We start from the raw sequence: 17,757 nt of genomic DNA, 5'->3' as shown, positions 1-17,757 counted from the left end.
GAAAGCATTTGATACGGTGCCCCACTGCAGGCTGTTAACGATGATACTAGCATATGGAATAAGTTCAGAGATATAGAAGTGGCTCAAAGACTTCTTAAATAATAGAACTCAGTATGTTGTCCTCAACAGTGAGTGTTCATCAGTGACAAGGGTATGGTTATGAGTGCCCCGGGGAAATGTGATAGGACTGCTGTTGGTCTCTATATACATAAATGATTTGACTGACAGGATGGGAAGTGATCTGCGGTTGTTCGCTGATGATGCTATGGTGCATGGCAGGGTGTTGAAGTTGAGTGACTGTAAAAAGATACAAGATGACTTATACAAAATTTCCTGTTGGTGTGATGAATGGCAGCTAGCCCTAAATGTGGGAAAAATGTAAGTTAAAGTGAATTATTAGGAAGATCAAACATGTAATGTTCGGATACAATATTATTAGTGTCCTGCTTGACACAGTCAAGTTATTTAAATATCTGGGAGTAATGTTGCAAAGTGATATGAGGTGGAATGAGCATGTGGAAACTGTGAGGGGGAAGGCGAATGATCAACTTTGGTTTATTAGGAGACTTTTAGAAAGAGCGGTTCACCTGTAAAAAAGACTGCAAATAGAACCCTGGTGTGACCTATTTGTGAGTACTGCTTGAGTGTTTAGGATCCGTACCAGGTCATATCAAAGGAAGACATCGAGGCAATTCAGAGGCAGGCTGCTAGATTTGTTACCAATAGGTTCGAACAACATGGAAGTGTTACGGTGATGCTTCGGAAACTTAAATGGAAATCCCTAGAGGGAAGGCGATGTTCTTTTTGAGAAAAAATATTGAGAAAATTTAAAGAACCGGCATTTGAAGCTGACTGCCAAATAGTTCTACTTCCCCCAATATACACTGTGTGTAAGGACCACGAGGATAAGATACAAAAAATTAGGACTTGTACAGAGGCATACCGACAGTCATTTTCCCCTCACTCTATTTGCAAATCAAACAGGAAATGAAATGACAAGTAGTGGTACAGAATACCCTCTGCCACACTCTGTACAGTGGCTTGCGGAGTATCTATGTAGATGAAGATATAGATGTAGATACTGATGTTGAAGAGAGTGAGTCAAGAGAGGATGAAGATACAAATGTGTGGAAGATAGTGACTGCCAGAAGACCTTCAAAAAGGCAGAAAATTGACAGTATTGCACAGGAAATTGGCTATGTAATTGCTGAACCAGAAAAAAAGTCTGCATCAAATGCCATGAAAGGTACTTATTCTTGAAAAGCAAGAGCAGAATGGAAACAAAAGCAGAATATGGGAGAAAAAAATGTAACAGTCAAAGGGAAAGAATTTAAAGCTGGCACTTTAAAACCTTTAAAAATGTGCCACTTGAAATGTAAAGAAAACTAGACAAAATGATTGATGAACTGAACAAGGTTGGGACACAAATATTTAATGATTATTGGGCTCTTGGAAATCGAAACAAAAGAGTAAACTTTATAGTCAGACTCAGTGACTCAAAAGCACCTGCAACATAATGGATTTTTTTCATTTCTGAGTAACAGGGGAACAATGTCGTGTTTCCTGAGAATGTTTCATGAATATCCTTGATGAGTCCCAGATGTTCATCACACTTGAGCTTACCAATCAACAGGCTAATGTATCTGGAACTTAAAGTGAAGGCAACACGAAAAAGATACCACCTGGTAGCAAAAACCCTCCTGAGAAACTAAAGGAAGTAAGAAATCAAATTACATCATTTCTTCAATATAAATTGCACTACACATGTAGAGAAAGTAATAGAGTTCATCTATCGTCATATCTGAATTTGAGTACATGGTGCAAGCTCTACTGTGATGGCAAGGATAGGTAAGTTTTCAGAGGAATATATGAGAGAGATGAACCTTACATTTAAAGAGCCTACAATGGATACGTGTCACAAATACAACATTTTACATTCTAGAAAGAAATCTGCATCAGTGAATGATGGTTCCACGGAAGAAATTCATGCCAAGTTAGCTGCTCGTCACACTGAAGAAGACAATGTGTCTCTTCAAGTGGGCAAAGACAAGAAACGTTCCAGCTCAGACAGTTTGATGCTGTGTTACACTTTTGACTTACAACAGTGTCTGCTGACTCCGTTCCTGAATACTTCAGTTGCTTTTTGTAAACAGCCACTGTGAACATACAATTTGACCACACATGAAACCAGTACGTGTAGTGTAACTTGCTACATGTGGCATGAAGCAGAGGGTGCTTGCAGTGGGAATCAGATTACAATGTGTGTTTTCAAGGAACTGATGTCAATTCCTTCAGAAGTGAAACAAGTGACACAATAATCAGACACTTGCAGAGGGCAGAATAAAAATTCTAACTGTTCGTCATGCAGGAAAATCCAAATCTGAATGTAGTTGATCATAAATTCATAGTTACTAGCCACAGTCACTTAGAATGTGATGCTTACCATGGCCTGATCAAGAAACAAAAGAAGAGGCTGTAAGTACCATTAGCCCATCTGCATGGCTGGTGTCAACTGGCAGGCTCAGCTGGTCGGAAAAGGAAATTTGGAGTTGTACAAATGTCACATACTGATTTCTTGGATTTTGATGGTGTTCTGAAAGACACCTTACAACTTCGAAAGAAAGATACACAGGGAAATAAATTTAAGTGGCAAAATGTTAAATGGTTTGTTTAAAAAATAGAGTATGGTAAGTGTTTTTCAAAAAGAGTCTCAATGAGGATGAGCCTTTTCAGTCAATAAGCTTCATTCATACAGGGAAGATGGGTGCTCGAATGCAGCCTGGAAAATGTTATCATGCCACACTACCAATTTCCAAAGAAAAAAATAAAGAGCTTTTGGATATTCTCCCACTTGTTCCACCCACATTCCACAACTTTTACAAAGATCTCAAAACAAATGAAGATGAGAACTACCACCGGGGTACAGGATGACAATAATTTAACTATATGAAAAAAATGTAAATCAGTTACAGACGACAGCATACACACACTTTGTTCAACATGTAAACGTAACTACACATATTTGGATTTAGGTTATTACACGTTTGATATGCATGGCATCATTGGCAATGATGTGGTGCAGACAAATAGCGGAATTCTGCATGAACTCCAGTGGAAGACTCTGCAGGAGAGACACTCAGTAGCTCGGTACGGGCTTTCGTTAAAGTTTCGAGAACATACTTTCACCGAGGTGTCAAGCAGTATATTGCTCCCTCCAATGTATATCTCGCGAAGAAACCAAGAGGATAAAATCAGAGAGATTAGAGCCTACACAGAGGCATACCGACAGTCTTTCTTTCCACAAACAATACGAGAAGGGAATAGAAGGGAGAACCGATAGAGGTACTCAAAGTACCCTCCACCACACACCATCAGGTGGCTTGCGGAGTATGGATGTAGATGTAGATGTGACCCGCCAAAGTGTCGAAACATCAATGCTGTCAATGACCTCATGAATGGCTGCTTTCAGCTCAGCACTGGTTTTGGGGTCATTGCTGTATACCTTGTCTTTAACATAGCCTCAGAAAATGAGTTGTATGTGTTGTGATTCTTCAATTTCTCCGGGCGTATTTTATAATGAAATACATTTCCGGTGAACAGCCTGGTATGAGTGTGCATAGGACACAATATTTCGGCAATCGACCACGTTGCCATCATCAGGGGCACTGATGTACTGACCGGCGGTGGGCCGGCGCCATGTATATGTAGGACAGTCCCCCTCCCACTCCTCTCTCAGGCCCTTCCTATGAGTCGGTGCGGTCCGCGCCCTGCGTACAGTCCAGGTAGAGCGTCCATTCTCCCGCCGTCTGGGCGCTGCATCCTAGGTCTTCTCGTTCAGGAGGGACTGCTGGCACCGCTCTCATTATTCTCCCCTCCTCCCCCTTAGTCAGTACACTCTGGGCAATATCCTTTTTCTTCTTAATCCGGGTGATCGGGGGTTCCTACGCCTTGCTGAGGATGTAACCGCTGTCACAATTTAGTTGTGGCTTCCTTACTCTGGTCTCTATGGCCTCTTTGATGACACAGTCCCGGTATTTGGAAGTCTGTCAGGACTTTGGTTTGGTCATAATCCATGCTGTGGAGTTCCGACAGGCAATGCTCAGTGATTGCCGACTTACTGGGCTGTTGCAGTCTAGTGTGCCGTTGATGTTGTCGGCATCGGTCCTCAATGGTACGAATGGTCTGCCCTATGTATACAGTACTGCATTGGCAAGGTATCTGATAAACCCCTGATTTACATAGACCAAGGTTGTCCTTGACACCACCAAGAAGGCTCTTGGTTTTGCTTTGAGGACGCAAAATGGTTTTCACCTGCTGTTTATGTAAAATGCATCCAATTTTTCTGGATAAGGCCCCACAAAATGGAAAAATAGCCAAGCCCGTCTCCTCCTGATGTTCATCCTCAGTTTCCGCCAGTGCTGCAGGTGTGGGAAGTAGAGCCTTCTGAATTTGCCCTTCCTTGTAACTGTTCTTCTGAAACACGGTCTTCAGATGGTCCAATTCTTGTCCCTGTCGGAGATGGTGTGAGCTCTGTGTACAAGAGTTTTGAGGACGACATTCTTTTGTGCCAGGTGGTAGCAGCTATCCGCATGTAGGTACAAATCGGTGTGCGTCTTCTTCCTATACACGCTGTGGCCCAAAGTGCCATCAGCTCGGCTTCTAATCAAAACATCTAGGAAAGGGAGCATCCCATCCGTTTCGATCTCCATGGTGAACTTAATATTCTTGTGTCTGGAGTTGAGATGTGTGAGGAAGTCTGCCAGTTTCTCTCTTCCACGTGGACAGATAATGAAGGCATCATCCACATATCTAAAAAAACAGGTGGGTTTTAGAGGTGCTGATTTAAGAGCTTCCTTCTCGAAATGTTCCATGTACATATTTGTGACAATGGGTGAGAGTGGATTCGCCATGGCTACTCCTCCTGTCTGGCCACATGGAAGAGATAAACTGGCAGACTTCCTCACACATCTCAACTCCAGACACGAGAATATTAAGTTCACCACGGAGATGGCAACGGGTGGCATGCTCCCTTTCCTAGAGGTTTTGATTAGAAGATGAGCTGACGGCACTTTGGGCCACAGCGTGTATAGGAAGAAGACGCACACCAATTTGTACCCACATGCAGACAGCTGCCACCACCTGGCAAAAAAGAATGGCGTGCTCAAAGTCTTGTACACAGAGCTCACACCATCTCCGACAGGGACAGTCTCCAACAAGAATTGGACCATCTGAAGACCGTGTTTCAGAAGAACAGTTACAAGGAAGGGCAAATTCAGAAGGCTCTACTTCCCACACCTGCAGCACCGGCGGAAACTGAGGATGAACCTCAGGAGGAGACGGCCTTGGCTTTTATTCCGTTTTGTGGGGCCTTATATGGAAAAATTGGACGCATTTTATGTAAACACCAAGTGAAAACAATCTTGCGTCCTCCAAGCAAAACCAAAGCCTTCTTTGTAGTGTCAAGGACAGCATTGGTCTACGTAAATCAGGGGTTTATCAGATACCTTGCCAATGCAGTACTGTATACATAGGGCAGACCATTCGTACCACTGAGGACCGATGCCGACAACATCAACAGCACACCACACTGCAACAGCCCAGTAAGTTGGCAATCGCTGAGCATTGCCTGTCTGAACTCCACAGCATGGATTATGACCAAACCAAAGTCCTGACAGACTTCCAAATACCGGGACTGTGTCATCAAAGAAGCCATAGAGATCAGAGTAAGGGAGCCACAACTAAATCGTGACAGCAGTTACATCCTTAGCAAGGCGTGGGAACCCGCGATCACCAGGATTAAGAAGAAAAAGGATATTTTCCAGTGTGTACCGACTTCGGGGGAGGAGGGAAGAATAACGAGAGCGGTGCCAGCAGACCCTCCTGAATGAGAAGACCTAGGACGCAGTGCCCAGACGGCAGAACAACGGACGCTGTACCTGGACTGTGCGCGGACCGCACCTACTTATACGAAGTGCCTGAAAGAGGAGCCAGAGGGGGACTGTCCTATAGATACATGGCACCGGCCCACCGCCAGTCAGTACATCAGTGCACCTGATGATGGTAACGTGGTCGATTGCCGAAATATTGTGTCCTATGCACACTCATACCAGGCTGTTCACCAGAAATTTGTTTCATTATAAAATACGCCTGGAGACATTGAAGAATCACAACATATACAACTCATTTTCTGAGGCTATGTTAAAGACAAGGTGTACAGCAATGACCCCAAAACCAGTGCTGAGCTGAAAGCAGCCATTCATAAGGTCATTGACAGCTTTGATGATTCGACACTTTGGCAGGTCATGCAGAATTCCACTATTTGTCTGCGCCACATCATCGCCAATGATGCCAAGCATATCAAACATGTAATAACCTAAATCCAAATATGTGTAGTGACGTTTACATGTTGAACAAAGTGTGTGTATGCTGTTGTTTGTAACTGATTTACATTTTTTTTATATATAGTTAAATTATTGTCGTCCTGTACATAGTTTTCAATGATGAAAATAAAAGGAACACTCTAAGTCAGGGTGGTAGTTCTCATCTTCATTTGTTTTGAGATCTCTGTAAAAGTTGTGGAATGTGGGTGGAACAAGTAGAAGAATATCCAAAAGCTCTTTATTTTTTTTCTTTGGAAATTGGTAGTGTGGCATGATAACATTTTCCAGGCTGCATTCGAGCACCCACTTCCCTCATACCAAGCTGTTCACCCGAGATTTATTTCATCATGAGTTCAGATCCAGGGAATATGGCAGCCAATTGAGGCCCATGCCAGTGGCCTCTGAGTACCCTTAAGCTAGAATACGGTCCCCAAAGTGCTCCTCCAGGACATCAAAGACTCTCCAGCTTTGATTGGTTTGAGCCCCATCCTGCGGGAATCGCATATTGTCAAAATCAGCTTCACTTTGGATAATGGGGATGAAATCATCTTCCAAAACCTTCATGTACTGTTTGGTAGTCGGCATACCATCAAGAAATATCACATTGATTATTCCATTACTGGACATTGCACACCACACAGTAACCCATTGAGGGTGAAGAGACTTCTTGATTACAAAATGTGGATTCTCAGTCCTCCAAATGCACCAATTTTGCTTATTGATGAACCTGTCCAAATGAAAGTGGGCTTTGTCGCTAAACCAAAGCACATTTACATCAAAGTCCTGTTCATCAATTCTGTGGACAATAGTGTTGGCAAAACACAACCACTGTTCCATGGCCCTGGGCCTTACTAACTGTTGGGTTTGAATTTTGTATGGGAAGAGATGCAGGTCTTCCACAACAATTTGTCCCAGTGTCTCCCAGTTGACTCCCACCTGTTGTGCAGCTTTGTCTGAGTTATTTTCTGGGGCTGGTTTGAAACACAGTACATGTCTTCTCAATGTTTTCTACCCCAACCATGTAGTCATCAGCAGCATACCACTCACATTGACAAACAGAAACAATGCGAACAAAATGTATGGTGTACACATTCTTACCATACTCTGGAGCGAGGTTAAGACTGTTACATGCAAACCAATCTCTAACACCATTGTTCACCATTGAAAGTTCACTTTAAAATAAAATAAACATTGATAAGCAACCTAAATCCTAAAAAGCTACTCATTCATGGAATCAACTGTAACTATCAGTCATACTAGCTAATGGTCTTGGCTGCATCTCCTGCACACTGTTCATTCACAAGTCAAATTCCCATAGTACCCACATTTGTAAGCAGAGTTGCCCAGCACAAGAGATTGCCAACCATTGTGGAGTGTCAAGTATGGGCTTCCTTAACTGGATTAACACCCCAAACTATTGACTGCAACCTCTAATCTACATCTACCACACTGTTCACTTCCTGCACTACCTTTCCACAGTTCCTATCCTATTACCATAAGACTCCCTGTCAGTCATAGTGGATGTGACACCCTCATACACTGACAAACCCCATGCCCATGACCTCGTGGCCATGGATCTACCTTCCTCAGCATCCTCCTGATATCAAAACTACCACCTCCTTCGTAATCCTTGCCAAACACATCCTGACCCACATTTACATGTCTGGCCAAAAGTCAGTGTACAATTTTCAATATTTATTTTACAAAACTATAGCAATTACAAATCTGTGGTTTCTGAAAAATGAAAGTATAAACCACCAAGTTTGTTTCCATATCTTTGTTGCAGGTAGAAGCTGAGTACAGAGCACTACAATCACTGTCACTGTAAAATAGCATCACACTAGGAGAATGTGCACTGTGTTCTGTGGTATCACAGCATAGGAGTATTGTTGCATCGTACATGAAGTTTAAACAAACAGGGTGGCCTTTGTTCAGTGAATGAAGTGTCAAGAGCTGTGCAACAGGCGTTCTTACACAGCCCTTCCAAATCTACTTGACACACATTTCATGAATTTGGGATCCCTAGAATTACAGTGCAAAGAATTCTACACAACAGATTGCACCTATATGCATATAAGGTCCAGATAACATACACAATACAACCAAATGATGGAACTTGTCGAGCAGCTTTTGCGACTAAGGTATTGGCACAAATTGACACCAGCAATGAGCCTCTTCAACTAATTTGTTTTACAGATGAGAATACTTTCCACGGATCAGGTAAAGTTAACATGCACAATGTGATGATATGGAGTTCAGAAAGATCATACATAGCCTAAGACCATCTTAGCCTTTCCCCTAAAATGAATGTGTGGTTTGGTTTAATTTGCAAAAAGACTCACTGGCCTTTTCTTGTTTGTCAAAAAATAAGTGAAGCTAACATGTGTCTGGATATATTAGAACACTTTGTGGTACCACAACTGGGAGACTTGCAGCCTGATATGGTTTTCCAAGAAGATGGAGCACCACCACACTGGGGACTGTATGCTGGAAATTTTCTTAATGAAACATTTTGTGACAGATGTACTGGGCATGATGGCCCCACAGCCTGGACTGCAAGAGCTCCAGGCACAACACCTTTAGATCTCTTTTTGTGCAGCTATGTAAGGGGCAAGGTTTACACTACACAAGTACCTGATCTGGATACTGAAGGAGGAGGATAGCAGACACCGTTGCTGGTGTTAGAAAAGGAAATCAAAGATCAATTAGAGACTCTTTGAGCCACAAGTGGTGCACATGTTGAAGTTTACTGGCACTGTGACAAAAACTTGGGAGATTTGTTCTTTCATTTGTCACAAACCACAAATTCGTAAGTTCTATAACTTTTATACAATAAATATTCATTATTGTGCAAAGACTTTTGACCAACCCTGTATTTCAATTTCAAAGGCCAAATATATAACCCCCTGCCACGGATACTTGCATGGCATCATCCTATACCAACTCTTATCGGCCATCTGGAAGAATCCTTCTTATCCAGTCAACAGCTGAAACCACTTGTCCAGTTTAGATTCACCAAAGACATTTTCACGATCTGGACTCATGGCACAGAAAACCTTTGCTCTTTCTTCCATAATCTCAACACCTAATCCAAAATCCTGGTCCTTCTCAACTCAATGAGCCTCATTTCTTGATGTCAATCTCCTCTCTCAGATGGCATCATAAATACATCTGTTCATATCAAAAGCACCAACAGTACCTCCACATTGACAGCTGTCATCCATTCGATACCCAAAATTCACTTCCTTACAGCTTCATCAACAGTGGATACCACTTCTACAGTGGAAAGCAGGAATTGTCGAAATATAACAAAAAACTTAACAGAGCCTTTGCTGAAAGACAATACTCCTGGCAACTCATCCTTATAAAATCTCCCTCACCACCTTCTCCTCTGACACCAGTAAACCTGTTAACCAGCCACAAACCAGCACTCTTCTGATACCCCAGTATCACCCTGACTGAATGACCTTGAAAAGCTTTACCAGGGATTTGACTTCATCTCTTTGTGTCCCCAGATGAGTAGCATACTACCCAAAATCCTACCCTCATCACCCAAGGCAGTATGCCAGCATCCACTCAACCTACAGAATATCCTTATCCATCGCTATTCCAAGCCTGCATCTTATGGGTCATTCCCTTGTCAATGACCCAAATGAAAGACCTGTCCCATACACCCAACCAGCACTTCCTAGCACAGTCCAGTCATAGGCATTTCCTACTCTATAAAAGGCAGGGCAACAGATGATAGCAGCCATATTTCATATCAGCTATGCCGCAATTTCTGTGCAGTATTTTTTGTGGGCATGTAAGGCAACCCATTGTCTACCCGTGTGTCTGGTCACCATCAAACTGTGATCACCCAGACATATGACCATCCAGTTGCTGAATCTGCTGCACACCAGAACACAAATGACTAACAACTGAATCATTATGCTGGCCTTTTGGGTACTCCCTTACAGTACATGTGTCTTTAACTACACAGGTGGGAAATGTCTTTCCAGTATATCCTGAATTCCTACAACCTCCTTTGGCCTATACCACCACTAACCTGTTTCCCACTGCCTCACCTTACTTTTTCTTTTCTGTTGCTGTTGACACCACTCATTCCCTGTCCCAATAGTGTAATACCAGCTCCCACCATTTTTGCCTCCCCCACTAAATTCAAACACTGATATCTCTCTCTCTCTCTCTCTCTCTCTCTCTCTCCCCCCCCCTCCCCCCATTTCCTTTCTACATCTCTCCCCTTTTCACTCTTTCCTCCCTGTCTCCCACTCTGTCTTCAGCTTCCTCCATTTTCCCCCGTCTCCCCCAATCTCTCTTTCTATACCTCTCACATACTCTACCCCCTCAGAACTCCTTTTGTCTTGCTGTGCAGCTGCTGAATCACCTGTCTTGCCACTCCTGCATCATACTACTTTGCTGCCTCCTCCTTACTTTGTGTGTCCTTCCCAACTCCCTCCCCACATCCATTAGCCAAGACTGCTGCTCTCAATAAATGATAATTCATATTCAGTGTTATTGTAGATGCTGTAGTGTGTGTTTTGGTGTCTGGGTGGTGGTTGTGTGTGTGTGTGTGTGTGTGTGTGTGTGTGTGTGTGTGTGTGTGTGTACTTTCTACCAGAGAAAGTTCCAGAGCTCATAGGCTAGTGAACATTGTTTTCTGTCAAGTGTGTCTATGTGGCACACATCAGTCTGCTATAGGTTAGTGGTTGCCTTTCTCTTGTTTTACAAAATATTTCTACTATAGTCTCTGGTATTTATAAGGTACTCTGTATTCAGCCTGGTTTTGATTATGAGAGCAAGTGCTCTCTCATTCTGACCACACCATGTGCAGCCGCGTGACACCACATTCATGGTGCAATCATTTACTAGTATTAATAATTGTTTTTATAATATCATTTCTATCATTAAGTTATAGTAGATGGAAAAAATAACATTTAGCAAACCAAAAATTATGAAGTAAGGACTTTTTGGAGATGTTACATGTCTTTTGAGCAACAGAGAGTTAAGATAGTTATTTCAAATTTGTCAAAAACACGTAATGAGAGATTATAAACACTTTAATTTGGTTTATTCTTCTTAGTTTACAATTCGAAATAAGCAATTTCAGTAAAAACTAGTGATATGCTAAGTTTATTAAGCTCTATGTACATTAACTGACACATTTTGGACTTACAATTTTCAGAATGTAGTATGTTGTAGAGCAAAGAAATTAACTACATGGTGTGGTCTTGACTAATATAAGAAATATTTTAGTCAAAATCCTCATAATACGGAATTTCTTGGAGCACCCAGGCGTTCTGGTGTTGTATTCAACTGGTAGTTCATTCCTCCAGCTGCCCCACCAGGAAGATGCGCATAAACAGCTTTCGTCAACACTGAGATATTTTCCTTGTATGGCCTGGGCTGTTTATTGTGCAGTTACACATCGTTTCCACAACATCTGGCAGCACCAACTCGCTGACAGGCAGTGTGACTATTGCAGCAGCACACACTGTTGCAAGGGCACTATTCTGTTATGCCATGTCACATGCACTCACAGTACCACATGGGTATTCATCCATCCCCGATTATTTAGACCAAACAATGCCACACCATGTGCTAAGCCAATTATGCTCTACTCCACCAAGTTGGAAGTACCAGCAGTTCTATGTGGCTGCATCAGCAGTTAGGCCCCTGTACTACAAAATAGCAGTACCAGCACTCCCATCTCAGCATTTCATGCCAGCAAACACAGCCCAGTTCATTATGGTCTTCACAAGCAGTGTGTCAGCCATTACAGGATGCGAGCATCAGCCCAGTAATGTCCCAGGTCTCCACACTGATGCCTAATACGACTCTGGAATTCATTGTATACAGTATCACAGGAGACACATTTCTGTTGTACTTAGTTGTGTGGATATTCATCCAAGGCCATTATAATCTAGTTTCTTTGTAAATGAACAGATATTCCTTCAAAGCGTCATCTATCACTCTTCAGTACAAGAACACATCAAGTGGAGTGTTTTTCTTGTGCTGAACTGGTTTAGACTCCACTTCAAGGTGAACAACTGTGATGGTTGCACATTACCAATGGAAGCTTACCACACAACAATTCTGTGTTATATAAACAGTAACATTTGTGAGCTCTGAAAGACCACTGTTAGTGATGACCATGTGTATTACTTCACCTCTAACCCAATTAGAGAGTGTACAGGAATTGGTCATCATAACTGTGAAACAATCATTTCAAGAACATAATAGGTTTTACAAGAGAAGTGTGCTCAAACTATTTAATAAACATGTTATCTCCAGTTGTCTTAGTGTGATCGATTAATAATGAGCTTCTGGGTGTTGACTTGAGTCGTTGCTTCCAACTCAGCTGAAGACCCACAATTCAATATTATTTTGTAAACAGGATTACTTCCATTCCTCATACGAACTTGTATTACAGAGGTGAAGAAATGGAAAAGTGGCAGTTTTCATGCAAGAAGCCTGAAATGACAACAGTACCGTTATTTCCAGATTTTTCAGGTGTCACAACTGAACAAACGGCTGCCCTAGAGTAGGAAGCGAGAGTAGGGGAAACTGGGGAGGCATGACCATAGGGGAGGTTCAACCATGTGGGGGGTTTGACCCACCCTAGTTTTATCATCTTTGGAACTATGGGTTAACACCAATTCAAGCTAGAAAATTTGTTTTTGAATATTCTGCAGCCCTTAATTTAGCCAATCACAATTTCAGCTATCCAAACAACTGGAAAGATAATGAAGCATCAAGTTATGATGGCTCTGTGGTTTCATGCTACAGAACAAGAATTTATCCCTATGAACTCCAAAGGCTACAAGCCTTGGTAGAGCAACAGCTTTTAACACAGCAACAGTGAAGAAGTTCTTTGATAATTGAAGTAAAGTATTTGACAAACATGCCTTTGGTCCTGAAAACATTTATAATGTACATGAGTCTGGAGTCGGCACAGTAATTGCCAGTAAGGGAGAGAAACAAGTTTCAAAGGTAACTTCATCAGAAATAGGAACATTAGTGACAATTTGTTGAGCTGTTAGTGCTATTGGTACAGCCTTGCCACCCTTACATGCGTTCCCTAGAAAAAGAGTGAGTGATTTAATGAAAGATTGTACTCCTCCAGGATCAGAGTTCTGCTGCCATGACAGTGGATGGATGACTGGTGAGAATTCTGAGACATTTTTGTTTCATTTCATCAGATTCTCTATAACATCATCTGATTACCCAACATTAATTATACTTGATAATCATGACTCACACATCACTCCAAAAGGTCTAATGATTATTACAATTCTTTGATCAGAAAAACATCCCCTTTCATCAGTAAATATGAGTATATTGAATACCATCTACTTATCTGAAATTACGATTCCAGTGTTTGTTCTTTTGGGAAGACAATGCGGTATTAGCTCGGAGATTCCACACTAGCTTGACTCCAAAACAAAATCGAGTTCCTACACATCAGGCTAATAGGGAGAAAACAAAGAAGGCTTTAAGAATCACAGGTCGATTATTAACACAGAGGGGTGCAGAAAAATGTAGACACTCTTTGATAGTCAGTATTAATGGAACCAAATGGCATACCATTACAATTTTTGCATTGGGGTGGGGGCGGGGGGGGGGGGGGGGGGGGAGGTTATTTCATGTGTTCAGAGTGACTCCCATTAGTAGCCAAACAATGTTTATGCCACTGAACTGTAGACTAAACTATGGCTGTCAGTGCTGTTGATGTGATAGCCGCAAAGGAGGCCTTGAAGGTTTCTCATAGCTCATTCAGTGTAGCTGGCTTGTCTTAATAAACTTCATTTTTCAAGGTCCCCCCACAGGTAGAAGTCAAGAGATGTAAGGTCTGGAGACTGTGGTGGGTACTCAACAGCTCCTCTTTGACCTATCCATTGTCCAGGTAGATTTTCATCCAAGTGGGCTTTGACATCTCTGTGGCAATGAGGCAGAGCACAGTCTTCTTGTAGGTGAAATCTTTCATTTCCAAACATCTCTTGGATGGCAGGTAAAATCAATGTTTGCAGCATATGAAGATACACCTCACCAGTTACAGTAACTTCAAAGAAGAATGGGCCAATCAAAATGCACGATGACAGACCACACTACACATTAACACCCAGTGGATTAACATATTTGTCCAGATGAATGTGATGATTTTCATGAGCCCTGTACATGCAGTTGTGGTGATTTACAGTACTGTTCAGTTCGAATTGCACGTCGTCAGCCCATCCCTGCAAACTGTTCACCCTCGCGACGTGTGCCAGCATGCCTTCAAACGATTCACAGTACTCCACACTTTGATCAGCGACACTGATGTTAATAGTGTGTAGCAATCTTGGAATGTACACTTTCCACTTTGCAGTCTTCAGAATTCATCATACACTTGACAGTCTCCCCCCACTCCCTTCATGTGCATCCTGCTTCACAGATTTCTGAGGTAAGCTAGTAAAATGTTGCAATGCAGCAGTGCTGGAAGCTTACTTGTTGATGTTTTTGGCCAGTCAGACCATTCCTTAGGCACATCCTGAACAGTACTGTAAGCTTCAAATTTATTTGCAATATGATAAATTGTATGTGTGGTGGCTGAGTCCCATACACATTACACCACTGCCATTGTATTTCCAACATGTTTTTGTACTTCCAGTACCATTTCAATATGGCCTTGTATTGTTCAAACAAAAATCTTACTTCATTTATTGCCGCACTGTCATTACCATCATCTGCTGGAAACAGAGCACTAAGATCTGTTGAAAAAATAATGAACAAAGTTAACAGTCAAAATTGCGATGGTATGTCATTTTGTTCCAAAGATACCAACTATCAAAGATTGTCTACATTTTCATGGACCCATCCGTATAAGCAGAATGCTACAGAATGACAGATGAGTTACAGTAACAATGTCTACATACATTGGCTGATTACCCAGTGCTGCCCAATTTACTTATTTGTGTGACCCCAGATCCCACCTTGACACTGCAGATAAGTATGAAATGCCATGTGCCATTTGGAAGTCCTTGTTATCACTGCTACACATTTGTCTTGTTATTACCACAATCAATTCCTAGTGCACTTGCCTCTTCTCTCTGAATGCGCTCCCTTGTCCTGTATATGGTTTTTCCCAATTTCTCACTCCTTTCTGCTATCCCTGAGTACCACATAGTCCTGACCACAAGTATGTTAAGATGCTTCAATCACTGCTGTGAAGACTTCAGTTTCCTTCCTTCCACGGCACATAGTTCCCTCCCTCTAGGTGTACAATTTCCCAGTATTACAGAAAATCTTGGCATATGGCAACTATGACTTGAAGGCCATGAGATGACAAGTATGCATACTATCTTCTTACTAAACCTACAAGAAAGAACTATTTGAAGGCTAAATTAATATCAATAATTTTTTACTTCCTTCTAATCAATACACTTACTTAAAACTTACCTCCAAGCCCAATTTGTAGAATCCATAATTAAATAGGTATTTCACAAAAGATTTAAGATCTTTATCTGCATCAGCACGCCTTATGTTAGGGAACATAACAGTTGGCCTCAAAGTGGAGAAACCCCTTAAGTGTCGCACGTATTTCTGCCGGATGTTTATGACAGCTCGAAATGTTGCAACCAATATTAAACCTTGAAAATAAAAAAAGCAGAAATGAATATGCTTTAATGAAGTTGTTGAAATACAATTGCTAAAGTACAGCAATTACTGATACCCGCAGAGCACCAAGGTCAGGCAGTTCCAATCGTGTTCCATGGAGCACGAGTCCCATGAGTGCCTGTCAACTTTACCATGAGCACGCACATGTTGAGTAGGCTACCCTCCAAGTAGTCCTACTGCAACCCATTCTCACCTTACTCTCTGCCCATGCACAATTCTTTTGCCCACCATTGCATGTAGCACCTCTGCAGGGTATGTGATCGGGTACACTACTGCCAGGCTCCAGCTCTCCCTGCACCCAGTTAACCCACCACTGCCTGCTGGTGCCTGTGAGCATCCTGCTGCCCACAGCTTGGCACTTGAGGTGGAACAACCTGACCCAGGTAATATGGAGAGAGAGAGAGAGAGAGAGAGAGAGAGAGAGAGAAAGAACTTATATTACTATACACCGAGTAAAATTAAAAAAACAATGAAAATTAAATTAAGCTGTGTAAATAGATTAATTGCACATAAACTCTGGATTACAAAAGACATCACCACTGTAAAACAAAATTAAGTGAAGAACATCCTTATCATGAAGAACAACTACAGGTTACAACAGCACCTCATGTCGCAAACTATGGTGACCATCTTGAGCAATGTTATCAAATTTAAGGACCATTTGAGACACTGGAGAAACTAAAACTGACAATACAAATCAGAAAAACTATGAACTTTTAACTCTAGTTGCTGAACGCAGCTGGTAATTTAGGTTTGAACAGGTTCATAAACTAAAGTTTCTAAAGAATTTCCAGGGTCAGACTGATAAAACTGATTTAAATTTTACATCTCCAAAATAAATTTTTATACCACCAACATTCTTTAAAGCAAAGAATCTAAACCCATAAAAAAATTTTGTAACAAATGGAGTTACTTACGTAATGAATCTCTTTATAGCCTTAGTTTGACCGATTTAAATGTGCTACTGAATGCGGCATCAGCAGTAAATTTGAAATCAGGACCATTAGTCAAATAGCTTAGGCACTAATTTTCACAGTGATACCAAATCAAATGCATCACAAATTCTAAATAGTGGACAATGAATACTAAACAAATGCTTTCTTTTATTTTTTATGTGTTTGTGATATAATCATTTCACAATGCAGTAATTGGTTCTGACCAGACCGTAATCATCTTTGCACAGTCAATAGATAAAAGGAGGGGAAAAACTTTATAAAATCTGCCAAGTAACTATCTCTAGGTGGAGTGAAATCCCCTCTTTGTCAATTCTCACATGTCTACACATCAAATGTATGATAGATTTTATAGTTACATTAATAAGAGTATTGGCATATGATTTTCAACAATTTTTTAGAACTTTAAAAAATTTTAAAACAATTTTAAATTTCAGCATTTGTAATGAGCAGAGGAGGGATGGTAGAGTAGGAGCACATGATAATGTGGATACATAAAATAAAGATATTATTGAATAGGAACAACACTAAACAGTACTAAAGAAATGTAAAAAATAATGAAAAATAATTAGCTGCACTTATGTCTGTTAGTAAAAATGGATATGAGGTGCATGCTGAAGTCTAAGTGGAGATGGATTTGTCATGATGCATAGTATTCTGGCCTGGAATGGATGGTACACACCAGTCAGATACTGCAGCTGGATGAGATGTCAGAGAGCTGATGTACTGAATGTCATATGAGCAATTTGTCATAGATGTTGAAATAT

The 17,757-nt window shown here is 41.4% G+C and overlaps 1 protein-coding gene across 1 annotated transcript in view; it reads right to left on the bottom strand.

The window, feature by feature from the left end:
- LOC126263224 (piezo-type mechanosensitive ion channel component) overlaps nt 1–17,757 on the bottom strand; it is a 686,714-nt gene that overhangs the window by 321,834 nt on the left and 347,123 nt on the right. The window contains exon 21 of the mRNA XM_049960308.1: nt 15,819–16,009. Within this exon, the coding sequence (XP_049816265.1) occupies nt 15,819–16,009 (191 nt within the window). The remainder of the gene's footprint in view (nt 1–15,818; nt 16,010–17,757) is intronic.

This window comes from Schistocerca nitens, chromosome 6 (assembly GCF_023898315.1).
Source record: "Schistocerca nitens isolate TAMUIC-IGC-003100 chromosome 6, iqSchNite1.1, whole genome shotgun sequence".
Lineage (NCBI taxonomy): Eukaryota > Metazoa > Arthropoda > Insecta > Orthoptera > Acrididae > Schistocerca > Schistocerca nitens.
The sequence above is the reverse complement of the archived record's forward strand: the minus strand, read 5'-3'. Positions and strand labels throughout refer to the sequence as shown.